Below are 20,907 nucleotides of genomic sequence, written 5' to 3'. Positions count from 1 at the left end.
TACATAATCCAACCTCTCCCTGTGGTTTCTAGGAACGATCTTTTCCAGGTTCTGTTCCTTTTATTCCCTGAATCTATTCTGTTGGCTATTTGTCTGCCTCATCCTCAAGTAGTGATAATCCCCCAAATTCTCATTCCCTGGATGAAGCTGAAATCTCAATCTTGGTGAAGACCTCTTTCCGGAGCTCCAGATCGGTATTTTAATTGCCTTAGGAGTGTCTTTACTTTTGATCTTGTACTAGTCCTTCAAACTCAAAATGCCCTGAAAAATATCCCAATCCCAATTCCTGCCTTTCCTATGAAGAAATTTCAGCATCACTTTCTATCTCGTATCTTGTTGAATAAATTCAACTGTTGACCCTGTTTCCATGGATTCCATATCTGAATCACTTAGCAAGTATGCGCCCTCCTTCCATCCCTGCTGCTTCATCCGGGTAACAACAGATCCTTCACAGCCATTGTCTAGCCTAACTAATCTGTCTGATGCTGGTTCTCTATCTTGTGATGCATCCATTACCAGATGTCTTTTAAAAATAAAGATCTGAGGGGCGACTGGGTGGCTCAGTCAGTTAAGCATCTGACTCTTGGTTTCAACTCAGGTCATGATTTCCTGGCTTTGTGGGTCTGAGCCCTACATCCGGTTCTATACTGCCAATGTGGAGCTTGCCTGGGATTCTCTCTTCCTCTCTCTCTGCCCCTCCCCCACGCATGCTGTTCCTGTCTCTCTCAAAATAAATAAACTTAAAAAAAAAAAAAAGATCTGAACATGCACTCAATTGCTTTTAGATAGACTATAGAATCAAGTAAAATTTCCATTATATGTAGTATAAAGTCCCTCAAAACTTGACTGCAACCTACCAGCCTCTTTTTTTGTTTGTTTTATTTTTCAGGTCATGGTGAGCTTGTATAACATAAAAATGTGATTTACATATATTGTGAAATTATTATCACAATAACTTAGTTGCCATCCATCATTTCATACAGACACAAAAAATGGAGAAAAACTATGTCAACCATGTTGCATATCACATCCACAATTAAGAGTAACTATTTCCCTTGTAACTGAAACTTTGTACCTTTGACTACCTTTCTCCTTTTCCTCTGTGTCCTCAGCCTCTTTTTCATTAACCCACACTCAGGTGCTTCTCAGGTGCATGCACCCCTTGTTACTGCCAAACATACCAAACACTTTTGCATATCCATGCATTTCTGGCTTTTTCCCCAAAATGTCTTTTATTCCTTTTTCATGGGGAATCAACAAAATGGGGTTGCCATTCCAGCGCTGCTGTTTATGAGTCATGTATCTTGGAAAAGATAATCAACATTGCAGTCCACTTCCTACCTTGTATACATAACTGCTTTGCACTATTTCTCTCCAGGTCATAATGAGCCCTCCGTGGAGAGTATGAGTTTAGTGTTGCTCTTTGACCTTGAATATTTATGCTACAGAAATTGAAGTTTTAAACCTTTAACTCATATTTGCCTAAAGTTTTTTTTTTTCCTTTTCTGTTTTGGGTTTCATAAATATACAAGTATGGACTTTACAGATTCATTCACATGGTAGAGTAGGAAGCCCTATAATGACCACTCACATGGGCAAAAATCCCATCCATTCTACCATTTACACGCTGCATATTTTTTGGCAAAAACCTTTACCTCTCTGAACTTCAATTTCCTCTTTCTATAAATCTTAATCTGTTATGAAAATTTGACATATAAAGCAGCTCCATAAATGGCAACTATTGTATTATTTTTTAAGCTTATTTTAAGAGAGAGAGAGACAGAGAGAGAGAATGAGCAGGGGAGAGGCAAAGACAGAGGGAGTGAGAGAATCCCAAGCAGGCTTCATGTCATCAGTGCAGAGCTCACAAACTGTGAAATCATGACCTGAACCAAAATTGAGCCGGACATTTAACTGACTGGGCCACCCAGCACACCTGTAAATATTGTGATTATTAATATGCCTTCTGTCATGGGTTATAATGGCACTTGATTTTTGAGTTCCCTAAAAACAAGAACTCTTTCACACATCTTTACATCCCTGGCCTCACGCTTGGTAAATAGTTTTTAAAAAATCATAAATATCAGTCAGATAGAACCTAAGGGCTATTTTATAATTTGTCATCACCTCTCCACTGAATTTTCTTATATGTGGCTTAATATGAGATCTAAAAATCATTTAATTTTTATTTAATGCATTTATATTGAGTATAATCATAACTGATTTTCCCTTCATTTTATATTGTAAAACAGAGGGTTAGAATTGGGAATGTTTTCTTCAATCTGACAAAATAGCAATACTTCAAAAGCAAAGTCAAAAGGCTAAATGGCACCATTTCCAAAGCATCCACTAATGATGTAGGAGGCTAGGGGAAAATCATCCTGTATTTCCCACCACTTTAAATATCAGCGAAAGCCCTAAAGAGGAAGAGAAGCCAAAGGGGAGAACATGAACAGGCAGGAGATTTAAAATATTTCCTGGCCTTGGTGATAGTGGAGACTGGGGGGCGGGGGCGGGGGTGGGGGTGGGGAGGGTGGCTCAGGGGTGCGTGGGTGTGTGCGCGTGCGCGCGATGGTTGTCTCTTTATCTCTCAGTGGCAGTGTGTGTATAGTTCAAAGTCTCTCAATTCCTGCTTCTCTAGCCTTGCGTGAAATTCTTCATGGGGAATTGGAGAGGGGCACTTTTAAATACTGGGGCCAATTTAGACGTTGGGAACATTGAAATGATGACGCAAATAGGAAAAAGCTGAAAGCAGTCAGATTTAATTGCTAATTAGGCTCCATTGAGTAAGAAGAACGTTAGGGCAGAAAGTCATTACGATCCGGAAATGCTTAGTTCCTAGAACACAGCAGACCTTCAATAATCTCCGAATTTGTAATCACTCAGGTGGCATTAGGCTGAGAATTACCTGCAGTCATCTACAGAGAGACAAAACCGGCTCTAGGCTTAAAATGACTGTAGAAACAATGTAGCAGAAATGGGTTTTAACATACTTATACAGCCGGTTTTAATATATTTATACAATAAGTATCATAGCAATTGATTACATTAAAATATTACTCAAAAAAATCCTACTGGCTATTACAGGGTAAGTTCTTAAACTTTTAAAATGCTTTTGAAGTCATATTTTGAAATATATTAAACAAAAAGAACTAAACAATCAAATTTTTAGAGCCGGGAAGGTTTTCAGAGGTTAATTAATCCAATCCGCCCTGTAACAGATCCCACTGTAATCCATTCTCGCGGCTCAACCACATGCGTCTACTGCACTTTCTTCATAAAACATGAAAGTAGTCTGGCCTAGGAGAACATTGGCACTCAGGTCTTTCATATGCCTGTTTTTCCCCTGCGTAGAAGGTCTGCTCTGTAGGCCATACAGTGGAAACAGCATGAGTCAAAATCAGAACACTTGGGCGTGAGCCTATGTTTGATCATTAAGTGGTTCTGTGGCCCTCAGCAAGCCACCGTGTGTCTGCTGTCTTACCCTGTGAATGAGAAAATGCTCCTTAGCTTCCTCAGGAGGGGACTCTGAAGATTGAGGGAAACACTGTATGTGTAAGGCCTTTCAGAAGAATGTACGAAATATATGAATATAAAGCACCCTGAAATGCACAATGAGAAAGCCAAGCCCCTGACCCCAGCTTTCCCCCATGACCACTTCTCCAGAGACAAACAAGGTTAAGTTTCCTATGTTTTCTTCCCAAAGTAGTCAGAGTAGATGCGTGTGCCTTGGCTCAGGCCTGCAGAATAAGCCCCAGCGTGCACCTGATTTCTCCCACTCACTCATATATCCTATGGCTTGCTCCTTATTGGCACTTACAGAGAAAGCATGTTCGCCTGTCAAATCGCGTGCAAGGCTGGGCCATCATTCTTGAGGCAATCCCCATACTTGGACATTTTGCATTTCTTAGAGTCTTTTCCTTCTTCTTTTATAGACTGTGATGCCATAACTATATCTGCAGGTATAGCTAGACTTTTGTAGCACTGACTTTTAAAAATGACTAGAAGACCCACAACACTAGTATTCTCTTTTATAGAATTCTGCATAATTCTGTGTACCTTGAACTCTAGACAAAATATATTTAATGTTGAATGTATGCTTAACAAGATCATTTCTATTAGGATACAGTACTGCCACAAGGACCCGATGACAAGGTTGTACTTTCATACACAAAACTGAGTACAGACTTAAAAAGAGAGGGGTGCCTGGTTGGCTCAGTCTGTTAAACGTCTGACTTTGGCTCAGGTCATGATCTCGAGGTTTGTGGGCTTGAGCCCTGCGTCGGGCTCTGTGCTGACAGCTCAGAGCCTGGAGCCTGTTTCAGATTCTCTGTCTCCCTCTCTTCCTGCCTTTCATATTCTCTCTCTCTCTCTCTCTCTCTCTCTTTCTCAGAAATAAACTTTAAGAAAAAAGAATTAAAAAAAGAAATGTCATTCAGTCTTCACTATTTTAAAAAACAATAACAATTATAGAGCACTCTATAATTCAGTAGGCATTTCACAAATACTGTCTTTTTTAAGGTCTCTCATTTAGTACTTAATAGCATCCAACATTCATAAAAGCTCAGAACTACAGGGGACCCTAAAGTTCTTCCAGTGTAATCACCTTTTCCAAATAGCAAATACTTTCTAAGACTCCTTCAGTGTATCACAAGGGTGATCATAAGTTGGATCAAAGGGGAACATGTTTTACAACTTAAACTTACATAACAGGAAGTCATGGCCAAAGCAACAATTTTGTCAGCAACGAGCAGAATAAATGAGCAAAATGGACCTGAGTCTGGGACAGACCTGTAGGAATTGGTGAACTCATAATCTAGAATCGCATTTGCTGTCACTACACCACTCAGCACGTCCATGTGGAAGGCATCCCCTTGGTTCCCAGAGAGAATAGAGTACTCAATGAGGCCATTCAATCCACTGTCCAGGTCGGTAGCAAAAACCTGTGAGGAAGCAACTCTTCCATTAGATAAGAGTGTAATCTGCAATATGGGTTTAGGCTGTTTTTCAGACAAATACACTGTGAAATAATTATGAATTGTCAAACACGCTCTAAAAACAATGATCAAAGGACTAGCAACAAATGGCTGAAGCTTACATTTATAATACAGTAGGAAATGGGTGAGAAAACTATTCTGCATGCTCATTCAAAGGATTTCCAAATAACTTTCAGTGGGAGTAGCACATGTTTTGAACTATAATTTTAGGCAAGAGGAAAAAATACAGGGATACCTCAGAGTTATTGCGGGTTCAGTTCCAGACCACCAAAATAAAACAAATATTGTAATGAAGCAAGGAAAATGAATTTTTTGTTGCCAGTGCATATAAAAGTTATGTTTACACTCTACTGTAGTCTATTAAGTGTGCCATAGCATTGTATCTAAAGAAACAATGTGCATATCTTCATTTAAAAATACTTTGTTGCTAAAAAATGCTAACCATCATCTGAACTTTCAGTGAGTCTTGCTTCTGTGTTGATGGCTGCCGACTGACCAGGGTGCTGGTTGGCAAAGGCTGGGGTGGCTGTGGCAATTTCTTAAAATAAGACGACAATGAAGTTTGCCACATCCATGCACTCTTCCTTTCGTGAATGATTTCTCTGTAGCGTGTGATGCTGTTTGATAGCATTTTACCCACGGGAGAACTTCTTTCAAAATGGGAGCCAGTCATCCCAAACCTTGCCCCTGCTTTTTCAGGGGCTTTTTCACTCAGTTTCTGGAATATTCTAAATCCTTTGTTGTCATTCCAGCAGTCTTCACAGCACGTTCACCAGGTAGGGATTCCATCTCAAGAAACCACTGATCGCTATCACCATAGCAGATATAGTAATAACGAAAAAGTGTGAATATTGCAGGAATTACCAAACTGTGACATAACATGATGGAAAAATGGTGCCAATAGACTTGCTTGATGCAGGCTGCCATAAACCTTCAGTTGGTAAAAAAAAAAAAAAAAAAAATTACAGTACCTGTGAAGTACAATAAAGTATGATAAAACAAGGTACTGTACTTGAAAAGAAATCTAATTTGCTTGAATAGAGGGTTTCCAGTACTATATTTAGATTAATGCCAGTACCAGAAAATGGAAGAAATCTCTGCATAGTGAATGGTAGTCGTTCATTTGCTGTTTTTCCTGCTTAAAGTATTGCCTGTAAAATAGGCCAGATGTGGATTTTTTCATATTTTATTGAAAGTCTCATTTTAGAAGGACTTTTAATTAATGAAACAGCCTAGATTTCATGCTAGCAAATTTAGATCCTGATCATTTATTCAGTAAATTATCAAAGTAATATTGAGGATGAAACAGAAGTTTTGCATCATTCTCCATGGAGATATATTATTTAGTCTGCATTACATTTTAATCACAAAACGAATTCTATTAGTGAATTCGAGATCTTGTTTAAGAATAAATTTACCGATTAATTAAAATTTTTTTCTACTTATTTTTATCCTCTGTGTCCCTCAGCTTTGGCCTGACTGCACCTCACATCCCCATCATCTCTCTCCTGGGTGACTGCTGTCCTGATGGGCGTTTGCTTCTAGCTCCTTCCCCTCTCAATCTATCCTTCACACTGTTGCCAGATCTCAGGGGATCCTGAGTGGCCCAAGTGGGACATCGAGGACCTCATCAGGAGGGCACCCAAGTTAGCTACTCAGTAAGGAAAGGCAGCAATACACAGTTCCTTCGAGATCACCAGGAAAAGAAACTCATATGCATCTGGGTAGAATGAAACCCATCGTGTCCCCTGAGTGCTTGAAGTGTTACAGAGAGTAGGTCTCCCAGGAGGTGTATCAGTTAGGGTTTTAGGATGCCAGCAGTACATATCTGCCAGGGCTAACTTAGCCAGGAGAAAAGGATCCGAAAGACGGCGTTCTGAGGTGCCTGGGTGGCTCAGTCGGTTAAGTGTCCGACTTTGGCTCAGGACATGATCTCACGGTTCGTGGGTTCAAGCCCCGTGTCGGACTCTGGGCTGACAGCTCAGAGCCTGGAGCCTGCTTCAGATTCTGTGTCTCCCTCTCTCTCTGCCCTTCCCCCACTTGTCCTCTGTCTCTAAAATAAATAAACATTAAAAAAAAAAAAAGATAGTATCCGGGGCACCTGGGTGGCTCAGTCACTTAAGCATCCAACTCTTGATTTTGGCTCAAGTCATGACCCCAGGGTCATGGGATTGAGCCCGATGTCAGGCTCCATGCGAAGCATGGAGCCTGCTTAAGATTCTATCTGCTCCCCTCCACCAATCATGTGCTCTCTCTCTCTCTTTCAAATAGAAATAAAAAATTTAAAAAGTCCATTAAAAAAGAAAAAGGAAGATAGTGTCCGGGTGAAGGCCAAGAACCTGGGCCACTCTGGGGGCACAGCTTTGAACTGTTTCCACCAAGATAAGTCAGCTCTCCTGTGCCTCTGTGCTGGTGTCTTACCACTCAAGATTCAAATTCTAGGGAGAGAAAGTCTGTATGAGACTGAGGCAGATGACAACACCTTTGACAGGGGACAGGGACAGGGGACAAGTCACTACCTTGGCTGACAATCTCACCAAGACTGCATCTGACAGGGGATGAGCAGTTCCTAAGGTAAGTTTGTGGGGCTATAACCAAAAGCGGGAAGTCTGGACAGTGTGCCGGCAAAAGCAAGAACTACCACAAGTACTGTAACTCCAGAGCCTTCTACGTTCTTATTTCTCTGAACAGAAACACAGGGAGATGGCAGTCTGGCTTCCTGAAAAAGTCAAATGACCTCAAATGTGAAGAACAAAGTTCATTGTATCTGTCCCTGACTCAGCCTCCTTGGAGTTTGACCTAATCTGACGCACTGGTGGGTCAGGCTCTCACTCACTTGTTGTACCTGGGCTTTAACAGTGTCTTCACCTTCTTGTATTCCACACTGAGCAGTCTAGCTCTATCCAAGTCAGGATGCATGACAAAGAAGTGCAAGGCATCAGCATCCCAGGGCAGGGCCCTCTGTGACAAAGCAGGCCACACAGTGGCTCTGGAGGCGTCTGTCATCCCCGCTAGACAGGTATCACTGCGCAGGGTGATACAGATTGGAAAAGTGAATGCCCTTGCTTTCTTCTTCAACATCTCAGTCATGGCTGAAGCCGAAGTAAAGACACAGCACTTATGGGACAGGCTGGCGACTGCAGCCATCAGGCTGCTGTCACACAAAAGAAATCTGCAAAAAGAGCAGAGGAAATCCTGGGGCATGGAGCTAAGACTCCAAGACTCCTCAGACTGCACTGGTCTTGTCTGCACCCACAGAGGGGCCCATGTGTATCTGGAACTGAACTGGAAGTCAAACAAAGGCATCTCTCCATATGCAGGTGAGGGTAGCTGCACAGCAGAGCATTGTGGGAGGTCTTGTCCACCAAGTGTACTAACCTGTCATCTAGCCTCCTGACCCCATCCACCAAGAGAGAAAGGAGTGTGATCATCATTAGGGGCTGGATCACAGCAGAGGGATTACAAAGGCCAAAGGGAAGGCCCTGGTATGCCGCTGACTTTGCCAGGAAGGGGTTTTTATACTGATTTCCCGTGCGGGTTCCCACGGGGTTGTGCATTTCCAAATGTCCAAGTTCTTGAGTATAAAACAGCAATTCAACTGTGATGGGAAAGGTAAAACTGGGTACTAGTCCCAAAGTAGGAAGAGAGACTATCAAGGATGAGTGGGTTTTAGAGCCTGAACAAGACTACCTTAACAACAGATGATCTTTTTCACGGCCTGGCCCTTTTTTCTGAGATGGCATTAGGCTGGAAACAGCAGATCTATGCCTTTCACATAAAATGTCCGCAAATTCTGAACCCAGGGAGCTCTCCCATGCATCTGTGCCCCGGTCCACGTTCCTCTGGCTGCAGCTCCCCCTGGCGAGTACCTGCTCACCCTTGAAGACCAAGTGTAAATATCATTCTTCTGTGAAGCTTTATGCTGTTTCTCCAGGAAGAGTTTGTGTCTCCTCTTTGCTCTCATGACATTAAATAGGCACTTCTATTTAACATTAATAACGTGCCTTTAAATTATATACTTACTTTTCTGACTTCCCCACTAAATTGTACACATGGCAAGATGAGCTGTTTTTGTGCCCCTGTATACTCCCTGCTGGTGCTGGACAGAGTCCCTAGGGACAGCAGGTGGGTACTAACTGAGCACGGGATGAAGAGAGGAAGAAACGTGAACTCAGAAACTCTAAACTTCAGACTTCCTTCAACCTAAGCTGTCATCCAGTTCATCACACATTTTATATGCCCTGGAAACATTTCATTTATGTCCTAGAAAAAGCTTTAGATATTTTGATGTATACTGGTAACAATCCCCACACACTCACACATCCACAAAATGCATTTCTGTTACCTGTATGATGCGAGCATTGTAGAACTGGCCTTCAGGCACTGATACTTGGTACACGCTCTGCTCAAAGCACGGTAAATTATCATTCACATCTTGTATCAAGACTGCTACTTTGCTGAAGGCCCTATGCCCCCTACTTTCTGCTAAAATGATGAGTTGTACTTCATTTCTGACTTCAAAATCCAGAAACTTGGGTTCTTTCACAGTGAGTTCTCCTATTTTTATTCCGAGGGAGAAAAAAAAAATGACGTTGTAGTTAATTATTTAAGAAGTTCCAAATCACCTTTGACTCAAACGCTTGCACCATCACCTGTCCCTGAAAGTCTCCCATTGGCCAGCCTCCCTTCCCTCCCGACTGGGGTCATTGTGAAAAAAGTTGAGAATGTGCTGGTATTTGCAAGGTTCAGACATGAGGAGGGAAAGAAACTATGAAATAGCTGAAATGTGGGAGCTGTCTCTTAAATCACCCTTCTCTCTACATATTTAGTCCATCACCATGTCTGCAAAGTTGACCTTTCAAATGTCGTTTCAATCCACCCTCCATCTTCACTGTTGCTGCCTTCCTCCAAGCCACCGGTATTTTCCATCTTGTCCTTTGCTTTAGGGGTCCTGTGAGATCACTCACCTGGTCTCTGTTAATCCAGTTCCCATTCTGAACTGAATAATACAAATGGACACTGTCATTGTTCCACATAAATCCCTTCCATGCTTTTCCACAATGATTATGATAGAGCTCAGCATTTTTAACCACCACAGGGTCAACTTGATCAGGACTTTCCTGCCTAAGGAGTCTCCTTTGTGCCAGTCCCCACTTTACTCTCTCTGCTCTGCTCACAACTCTCATAAATGTTCTGTTCCTCAAATTCTCATTTCAGAGTCACCATTCATGCTTTTCCATCTGTCTGGCATGGTCCCCACTTCTGTGCTTCCTCAGGGATCTTTCCAGATCAGCCACCTCTGTATGTACCGTCACTATGGTCAGCCTGCAACAGACTCTCACAAAGTTTCTGCATTTACTGTACTCACCTATTCCAGTCTGGTTACTCCTCTTGGTTTAGAAGCTCACAAAGGTATGGATGGCTGCCTGTCTCTTGCACCGACCGTCATATCCCCAGTACCTACTTAGCTCAGGGTCTGGCCTACCGAAGGCACTCAATAATACACATTAACCCTAACCAGGTTAGGGAAACTGACTCTTGAGGCTTATACCTTGTACAAGTTTCTCCCCCAATTTAAGAAAACGTCCCCCCCGCAATATAATTTCCTTCTCTACTTTCTGCTCTGTTTTTTCTCCCTTTTTACTGTCAAATTTCTTACTGAATTTATTACTATTGTAATGATACTATTATATATACTATATATACTATGTATATTATATATACATACTATTGTATGATACTATTATAGTATCATAATTTACTTAGTTCTTACTGTCAGAAATTCCATCAAATGGAGATTCATTGAATGAGCACATATTTGGAGTTTGAGACACCTGAAACCAAGCATAAATCCTAGCCCTGGCTATTTAGTTTAGGTAAATTACCTGGCTCTACCACCAGTAAGTTATTCAGGTTCCATGGAGCTGGGTTTCCTCTTCTAGAAAATGAGGATATTAATAATGACTTTATAGGATTGCTGGGAGAAAGAATAGAGTGCATATTTAGAATGTTCCTTTGCAGGAACATGATATAGATTGCAGTGTCCTACCCATGTTTCTCATCCCCACCATCATCAGGTATAGACAAGTATCTATAAAAGCTCTAAATTTAGAAAGAAAACATTTAATAGCCATGGACTAATTGAAGTTTGATCTTCAGGCGAAAGAACCTGTACTGTTTCTGGAAATATGCCCTGGAAGCCACAGTTCTTACTGTTCTATTGGAACCAGTTTCCCTACACAACCAGCCTAGCCCAAGAAAACGTCAGGCTCTTAGGTACTTACCTGGATGTTAATGGGAATCATACCTTGCTCTCGTATCCTAACTTTGGTATTGAGAGGTTTTTTGTTGTTGTTGTTTTATAGGGGGAGTTTTATAGCTTCTATTCTGTTATTAAGAAAAATTAAGTAGGGGCGCCTGGGTGGTGCAGTCGGTTAAGCGTCCGACTTCAGCCAGGTCACAATCTCGCGGTCCGTGAGTTCGAGCCCCGCGTCAGGCTCTGGGCTGATGGCTCAGAGCCTGGAGCCTGTTTCCGATTCTGTCTCCCTCTCTCTCTGCCCCTCCCCCATTCATGCTCTGTCTCTCTCTGTCCCAAAAATAAATAAACGTTGAAAAAATAAAAAAAAAAAGAAAAATTAAGTATATTCTATAAGAGTAACTCACTACACTACAAAAGTTGAAATTTCACAAACTCACTTTTATTTATTGTCACCAGTTATCAATTCAGAAAACCAAACTACATTTACAAACCACCATCTGATGTTACCAACACCCCTGACGGAAAATTTAGGGTAGATATGACTGTTGGCAGCTGGGAAAATCATAAAGATGCATTTTGATGAGCTGATAATGAAAGAAGCTGGTCTTCAGAAACTGTGGAACAAGGGCTGAGCCCACAGCCCCAAATGGCCAAGGAACCCTAGACTGAGGTAGGCCCAAAGCACTCTTCTAGCACTCTGTCTCCACCAAGCAGAGCACTTAGCTTGCTATCATGTTCTGTTACTGTTAGCAAAAGAAAAATAAAATAGAAATGCAACACTATATTGCCAGTGTCACTTAGTAGAAAGTGTGCCAATTATAGCGCAGATCAAAGTGGATTTTTTAATAAAACGCTTGTGTCTAGGCTTTGATAATTGGAATTTTGCACTTGGAATGGATCTGCAGTTCTAATGCTTTCCTTGCTCGGTTTTTATTTTTGGCATAATAATTGGCATATGCTGTGAACGTTGTGTAAGTAAGAAAGACAATAACCCGTCTGTCAGATGACTCAGGGCTGGCACACCTACTAGACCCGCCTTTGCCTTGGATGATATGTGTATATTCTTCTCAGAGATATCGAGGATTTACTGTCACCAGTGAGATGTGAGAACCACTGAGCTCTCATTACGGGCAGTAGGCCACGTTTTCCTTACAGTAAAAGCCTTGTGGATACCAACTTCGTGTTCATTCTTACGTGTTACTGTGCCAGTGATATAACAACGTGAGGATGAAACTGCAGTAACATTTTCTTTCTGATATATGTACACATGGAGCTTTTGCCCAAGTTATAAAATACACATCAAAACGAGATTTAGATTCTTCAAATGCTAAATGCTCAAGAGCATAATCAGGTTACTTCAATCCATTACAAACTGTGCATGTGCATATGTATATACCCAAAGCAGAATGTGATAAATATTTATGTTGTCCAAAAGCTTTTAAACTATCTCCTGCTAAAACTGCATCCTCAAAACATTGCAAATTTGATCATTTTGTTTTATGTTAATCTACCAAATCATGGTTGAATACTACCATTTGTTATTTACATACATGACGTTAGTAAAACTTCAAAATTCTTTCTGGTTTGGACAGTGAGTAGATGTTTTTAAGCTAAAGTGACAAGGAGTTTGAATATAAAAGTAAACCTTTGGTTAGTGACTACAAAAGAGGGAAAACACTGGCACAAACAGAAAACAGTTCTCATCAGAGATCCATGTTATCGTAACTTATTAAATCAGTAACTAATAAAATGGATTTCTCACATTTTTACCTTTAAGAAGAGTAATCATAACCTTAGAGAACTTGATTGATTTTTCATACACACCAGTTTTCTATTTTAACTGGTATAATGGCTTAAAATACATATATATCATAGGGGCGCCTGGGTGGCTTAGTCAGTTGAGTGTCCGACTTTGGCTCAGGTCATGATCTCACAGCTCATGGGTTCGAGCCCCGCATTGGGGTCTGTGCTGACAGTTTGGAGCCTGGAGTCTGCTTCGGATTCTGTGTCTTCCTCTCTCTCTGCCCCTAACCCAGAGCATTCTGTCTCTTTCTCTCTCAAAAATAAATAAACATTAAAAAAAAATTAAAAAAAACCCCACTTATTTAAAAATACGTATTTATTGGGGCGCCTGGGTGGCGCAGTCGGTTAAGCGTCCGACTTCAGCCAGGTCACGATCTCGCGGTCCGTGAGTTCGAGCCCCACGTCAGGCTCTGGGCTGATGGCTCGGAGCCTGGAGCCTGTTTCCGATTCTGTGTCTCCCTCTCTCTCTGCCCCTCCCCCGTTCATGCTCTGTCTCTCTCTGTCCCAAAAATAAATAAACGTTGAAAAAAAAAATTTAAAAAAAAATACGTATTTATTATAAAAGCTATATTAGGTACCTTTACACACAAGTTTGAAGATTATGTGACGAAGGTGGCATGAAAGATGAATTTAATATAATAAAAGGTTTTTAAAAAAGTTTCTTGACAGCAGTTTGGAAGACCTCATAATAAAAACAACTAAAATGCTTGATGAAGTGTGTGTGTGTGTGTGTGTGTGTGTGTGTATTGAAATGAATTGTTGAGTTGGTATAGCAGAAAGCAATCCTCAGAGGACAAAAAAAATAACTGAAAACAGTAATCCATGGAGTTAAGCAAGCACTAAAATCCCATTTTTATTCGAAAAGTCTCCAACCTTCTTCCTTGAGATTCATCTCTGATAGTCCCACAGGGTAGAAAAGCAAGGGAAGAGGCCCGAACCCAAAAGGTGAAGAGTCTAGTGGAAAACCTGGAATAAAGCTGTAAACTCAAAGGCTACCTATGCCTCAGGTGAATGATCAATATTTAAAAGACAAAAACAAGTGAAGAACTGATGCACAGAAACCTGTTTTTCTTGACCTTGGTGTTGGTTGGGAGGGAGAAAAAGTTTCTGCTGTGAATTCATTAACTTAAGCACAATTTATGGTAGCCATACTTTCACAGCTATATATTTGTAAAAACCTTCAATAATTAAATTTAGGCTACTCTTTGCTTGATGATGTACCCGGGCAATTTGCAGAAGGAAAACAAATCCCCTCTCAAGGGCATGAATTCAATCTGGTCTGCAAAGAATCCTCCAAGAAAAAGTTTCAAGGATAATGAGCAGCTCATAGTTAATGAGTACAAAAATCACAGAGAAATAAAGTACCATGAGTGAAAGGTAGCAAATCCACAGAAATATAAATAAATCATCAAAGATTTAAGATGCTGGAATTATTGGACACAGATTGTGTCTTTCACATATGTTTAAATACATTTTTAAAAGCTTTGAAACATGAGCAAGGAATACGAGACTACTTTCTTATAGGTTTCCAACTATGGAATGGATAAATCACAGGGATGAAAGGTACCGCATAGGGGATATAGTCAATAATATTGTAATAGCAGTGTATGGTGACAGAGGGCAGTTACACTTGCGGTGAGTGAAGTATATAACCTATAGGCTTGTCAAATCACTATGTTGTACTTGAAACTGAGGTAACACTGTGTGTTAACTATACTTCGATTTTTAAAAAAGAGATTACTTAAAAAATTTTTTTTTCACATTTATTTATTTTTGAGAGACAGAGACAGAGCACAAGTGGGGGAGGGGCAAAGAAGGAGACACAGAATCTGAAGCAGGCTCTAGGCTCTGAGCTGTCAACACAGAGCCCGATGTGGGGCTTGAACCCACAAACCGTGAGATCATGACCTTAGCTGAAGTCGGATGCCCAACTGACTGAGCCACCCGGGCACCCCAAAAAGAGATATTTTTTTTACAAGACCGGGAATTGTTGACAAAGAACCAAAGGGAACTTCTGGAAATAAAAAATACAGTTCCCTAGATTGAAGACAAAGGGGCAAGGAGATAAAAATATGAAAGATAAATGTAGGAGAGAGTGTCTGGCTCAATACTTGTCCAACCAGAGTTCCCCCCAAAAAGATACAAATAAGTTATATTTAGATCAACAGCTGACTTCTTAAGGCAACAATTAGAAACCAAAAGACAATAGGATAATATCTTAAATGTGATGGGAGAAAATAACTGTGAACTTAGACCAGCAAAAATATCTTTGGAAAACAAGAATTAAACAAAGACATTTTTAGACAACCAAAATCTGAAGAAGTTTACTATGACAGACTCTCACTACAGGATGTACTTTAGGCAGAAAGAAGATGAAAGCAGAAAAAAGTCTGAGATGTAAGAAAGAACAGTTAGCAAAGAAGCAGACAAATCTGTTTAAAAATATTCATCATGTCTAATTTGAAAGAACTAAAATTATAACCCACAAAAATTTATAAATTGAAACAGGGATATTTGGAGATAAAGAATTCTAAGTCTCTTGTATTATTCAGGAGCAGGATATTGGTTAATGTTAGAAGATAGCTCTACAACTCCAACAAACACAGGGGGAAATGGTCATTTTCAGGTAATGATTGTATATTTTGAATGTTCAGAAAAATATTAGAACCAATAAGAGTTTACAGGTTTGCTAGGTACTAAATTAAAATGTAAAAGCCAATTTGAAGTATACCTAACAGCACTGTCATAAAAATCATTTTTTCCATTTACTTTAGAAAGAAAAAGTATAAAGTATTTAGACTAAATCTAACAAGAACCATTCATGCCTGGTATAAAAAATTTAAACCTGTATTAAAATATATTAAGGAATAAATGGATGTGATTTTATATATCATCCCTGAATTAGAAGACAATACCATAAAGATATTAGTTTTCCCCAAACTGATATTTAGAATTGATACAATTCCAATAAAAAAATTCTAGCAACCTAAATGTCTGTTGATGGATGAATGAATAAAAAAAATGTAGCCTATACATACAATGGCACATTATTCAGTCTTAACAAAGAAGAAAATCCCGCCATATGTGACAACATGGACGAACCCTGCGGAATTAGGTTAAGTCACAGAAAGACAAATATTGCATGATTCCACTTATATGAGGTATCTAGAATAGTCAAATTCCTAGGGGCAAGGAGTAGAATTGTGGCAGCCAGCTGCCATGGGGGAGGGGCAATGGGGAGTTGCTGTTCAGGGGGTATAAAGTTTTAGTTATGCAAGATGCCTAAGTTCTAGAAATCTGAGAGACAACACTACCCCAATAGTTAGCACTACTGTATTGCACACTTAAAATTTTGCTAAAAGAGAGAAAAATAGAGTTAAAAAAGGGTTTACCACAGTTTTAAAAAAGAGAAGCTTTGGTAGATGATTATTAACTATCCTACATAGCTATACAGGGCTTTGTGAGGAGGATACTTTGGCCTGATAACTTAATTACTTAATTCTAGATTGGGGCTATGCAACTGTTTTGGACATTTGCTTTGTTAATTAGGGTGAGGTTTCACCTGAAATTAAGTATGCACGCCATGACTACATGGGCTAAATGCATGAAAGGTGTGGATAGATGTTCCATCACCCAAAGACTTATGAATAAATCTTCTTTTCTTGGAAAAAAAAAAATCCCAATAGGCTGTGTGTGTGTGTGCATATGTGTGTGTGTGTGTGTGTGTGTGTGTGTGTGTGTGTGTGTGTGTGAAAACTTGGCAAGTGGGTACAATGATTTATATTAGAGCAAAGGGCCAATAACATCTAATATACTCCTGAAGAACAGGAGGATGGGGCTGCTTCCTTGGTATGAAAACTGATTAGAAAGCCTACGTGATTAAGGGAGTGTGATAGTGCTGTGTGGACAGAAAAGGAGATGAATACAAAGGAGTCAAGGAGCCTCTAAAGGGTCATGGCAAAATAACATGACCGTGAGGGTTTTGCCATTGGGATAACTGGTAATCCTCTTTTTAAAAAAGAAGAAAAAGAAAAAGGAAAGTTATCCCTAACTCATGCAAAACATGAAACTCAATTCTAGATGCACTACACATGTAAACATGAAACACAGGAAAACTATAAAAAGCTTAAAAGACAATGTAACAATATATTCATGATCTCAGGATAGGGAAGAGTCTCTTCACCTACAAAACGGGAAAATCATAAAGTAAAAGGCTGATTAATTCTAACTAAAATAAAAATGTGCCAGTAAGAGAGTGAAAGACAAGTCACAAAATAAAAATTTTCAAAAGAAAAAAAAAACAGACAAAGGGGGTGCCTGGGTGGCTCAGTTGGTTAAGTGTCTGACTCTTGATTTTGGCTCAGGTCATGATTTCACGGTTCCTGTGCTGACAGCGCAGAGCCTACTTGGGATTCTCCGTCTCCCTTTCCCCCTGCCCCTTCCCTGCTCACTCTCTCTCAAAATAAACAAACATTTAAAAAAAGCAAAGGACAAATGCTAATAAAATATGTTAAAAATCCGTAGGCTTCAGAAAGAGAAACATAAACAACCCAGTAGAAAAATAGCAAAGTATATCAGTCTGCATTTTTCATATGGGAGAAAATAGGAATGGCCAATAAACTATAGAAAATGCTCAGATTCATTAGTAATACAGAAATGCAAATTACAACCCCAGTGAGATACCACTTCGTACCTGCCAGATTGGCATAAGAAAGTAGGACGCAAACAACCGCGATTGCCCCCATTCAGTGCTGGTGGCACGTGAAGTGGGACAAAGCAGTTTGTAGAACAATTTGGCACTATCTGTAATGCCGAACATATGCATCCTCTGATGTATATGCCCAGCCTATACTCTAGGGCCTAGAGAACTCTTTACATATGTGCCAGAAGACACGTACAAGGTTTCTCCTAAGAGCGCTTGTTATTGTATCCCCACACAGGAAAACCTCCCTGTCCATCAGCAGTGGAATGGATAAATAAGTTGTGACATAGACTGACAACTGAAAGCCACAAAGAAATGAAAACGAAAGAAACCCATCTGCACACATTAACAAGAAGGATTCTAATTTTGAATAAAAGGAATCAAATTTCAATAAAATACATAGACTATGAATCCATTTATATAAAATTCAAAAATAAGCAACCTTAAACAGCTTTATTGTATAGAAGTGCATTTCCTGTAAGTCACGAGGGAGTGATTATCCCTGAAGTTGGGACATTAGTCAGCCTGGAGCAGTAGAGAAAAGGATGCAATCAGAAAAGGGCCCCAGAGGGAGCACCAATGATGGTTGTGTTCTATTTTATGATCTCGGCTGCTACTTATTCTTTGCTACTCCTCATTAATGTGTGCATAATGGTTTATGCACTATAAGTCACAGTAAAAATGTTGAGCAAAAGAAATCAAGTCATAGAAGAGAGTACGTTAGCATGATTCTGTTGTGATGTTTCAAGCAAGGTAAAACGAAATAATATATTGTTTAGGGATTCAAAGACAGTGGGAAAATTATAATGAAAAAAAAGCAGTGATCAATACCAAATTCAGATTATTGGTTACAGACTACCTCAGATAAAGGAAGAGAGATGTGAGAGGGAAGGGACACAAGACGGCTTCCTGAGGTTCTACTAATGTCTCCTCTCTGGAGATAGGTGGCAAGTACATGCTCATTAAATAGTTTTATATGTCTTAGCATATCATCTTGTAGCTGTTTCACAGTAAAATTTTGAAATAAATTTCAACATAAACAAATATTTAATTGAAAAGCAAAGAGTTATCTGTGGATGACCTCCTTGGACTAACTGTAGGCATATTTTACCTGAAGTTTGACGAGAGACTCTAGAAAAACTAGGGCCATGCCTGGGTCATGTTAAGGGTGACGTGGCAGAAGGATGTGGGTAGCCTGGGGAAATGTGCAGTCTCGGCTACTGGCCTTATGCCTAAACATTCTATGCTCCTTTCCCGGAACTTAAGATACCCGGACTACTAGAAGATTAAGGCTTTGTGATGTTCGCAAATGACCCTCCTGTCAACAGACAAGGTGCTTCCTGCACCACCCTTGAACCAGACGTTGGGGAGAAGAGAGGAAGAGCTACCTCAGAAAGGCTGCCAACCAAAGGTGGTGTGGACTAAAAAGTCGTAACACTCCCCGGGACTAGAAGGCATTTGCTTAAGAAATTACCCCCTTCTCAATTCTTCCCATGTGCATGTAGTACAGATTAAATAAAGCAGTTGTATGGTAATATAGAAATTATTAAAAACATTCTTCTTGAGGTTTGACAATGCAGCAGTAGATATGTATCTAGTTGTTGGTCAAAAAGTATGTTTCAAATAATCAATTGGTATTCATTTAAAACACAATAATGGTCTTATTAAAGCTAAATTTAATACATGCTGTATTTGGAAGTAATTTCTTTACCACCACACAGAAACCTTTCCAGCTGTCCTTTTTTGTTGCATTGTTGACATTCAGTGGCGCATTAAGAAGAATCTCATGGTGAAAATGCCCTATGGCTAGACATGTGTGGTTATTTTCAATTCAAACTCAATATTGATGGTCTCCCTACTATATCTCCCACTGCCCCAAATAGATGAGACAGTTATAAGTAGAAACCAATTTGTCTTCGAAAATTCAAAGGGTAGGCTAGATACTGCCTAATTTGGAAATGTGAAGAACAGGATTCTTAGCAAGTACGTGTAAGTAAAGAAGTGATCTTGATTTCTCACAATTTCTCATCAGCTACCATAAAAAATTTGTTTCTTGTTTACCTTTTCAAATATATTCCTCTCATGTTTCTACCTTTCAAATTTTGAGTTTCCTTTGCAGAAGTATTTCTTACTGGTAACATTAAATGGAGCAGGAAATAAAGTTATTACAGGAAACAGAAGGATTACCTGAGTTGGAGCACAGGGAAAAAACCCCATCTTCGTTTCCACTAAAAATTGAATATTTAATGCTGTCTTGTATTGGGTCAGGAGCAACAGCTTTTACAGTCACAATAGAAGTACCTGCAAAAATTAGGTTGAAAAAAAAAAAAGAAAAAACTTTAGGAAAAGAAAATTTCAGGGAAAAACCAGAGCAAACACTGGGTACTTATTATTTGCTTACTACATTTTCATTTGTTCCTTCATTCAATGATTAGTCATTGAGAGTCTTCAATAAGCTAGATCCCATGCCAGGTGCTAGAGACAGAGTAGTAAGTTAGAAAAGATCTCAATCTCATGGTGATTAGCTAACGGAAGGAGACAGACAATAAACCATTAAACAAATACATAATCAAAGTAGATTTCTGATGTGCTAAGTTCCCTGGAAGAATAAACAAGGTAATGTGACAGAAAACACTTTTTTAGCGGGGAAGGCAGACGTATGACATTTCAAATGATAGGAACAGACTGATTATCAGCACGAAGGAAGAATTAGCAAGCACTGAGGGAGGCAACAATGTGATTAGAACTGGGATTTCACTGGAAGGTTCTCAAGAATCCATTTGGGCCCCAAGTCAGCACTTTGCTGTCTTCATGTGTAATATCTCATGCCCTTTGCTGTTTCTGTTTTACTTCCTCTCCAGGTTGTCCATTTGTCCTCCTCTTTTAGTTGCCCATCTTTTTAGTTTTTTATAATTATTTTTTATTTAATCAACTTTATTAAGGTAACATTTATATACAACAATATACACATATCTGAAGTATACTCTTATGTGTGTTTGAACAACTATATGCACCTGTGTAACGACCATCATGATCAAGATGTAGAGTATTTCTATCACTCCAAAAAATTCCCTTGTGACTTTCCATAGCCAGTTTCCTATTACTTCCGGTGCTAGACAATCACTGATTTACTATTACTTTGTTTT

At 39.7% G+C, this 20,907-nt stretch overlaps 1 protein-coding gene and 1 long non-coding RNA gene across 2 annotated transcripts in view; one reads left to right on the top strand and one right to left on the bottom strand.

Moving 5' to 3' along the window:
• Window positions 1-20,907, bottom strand: part of DCHS2 (dachsous cadherin-related 2) — a 246,661-nt gene that overhangs the window by 15,261 nt on the left and 210,493 nt on the right. Inside the window, exons 14-16 of the mRNA XM_025921776.2 lie at window positions 19,949-20,062; window positions 9,343-9,554; window positions 4,792-4,943 (exon numbers count right to left, since the gene is read on the bottom strand). Coding sequence (XP_025777561.2) covers window positions 4,792-4,943; window positions 9,343-9,554; window positions 19,949-20,062 — 478 coding nt within the window. The remainder of the gene's footprint in view (window positions 1-4,791; window positions 4,944-9,342; window positions 9,555-19,948; window positions 20,063-20,907) is intronic.
• On the top strand, window positions 10,750-12,038 carry LOC147581693 (uncharacterized). The gene is made up of 3 exons (XR_015249729.1): window positions 10,750-11,084; window positions 11,157-11,273; window positions 11,713-12,038. It is a non-coding gene; the product is annotated as an uncharacterized LOC147581693 (long non-coding RNA).

The sequence above is a fragment of the Puma concolor genome, chromosome B1 (genome assembly GCF_028749965.1).
Source record: "Puma concolor isolate L17-30 chromosome B1, mPumCon1.1.hap2, whole genome shotgun sequence".
Lineage (NCBI taxonomy): Eukaryota > Metazoa > Chordata > Mammalia > Carnivora > Felidae > Puma > Puma concolor.
Note: the sequence above shows the minus strand (reverse complement) of the source record. Positions and strands in the feature narration are given on the sequence as shown.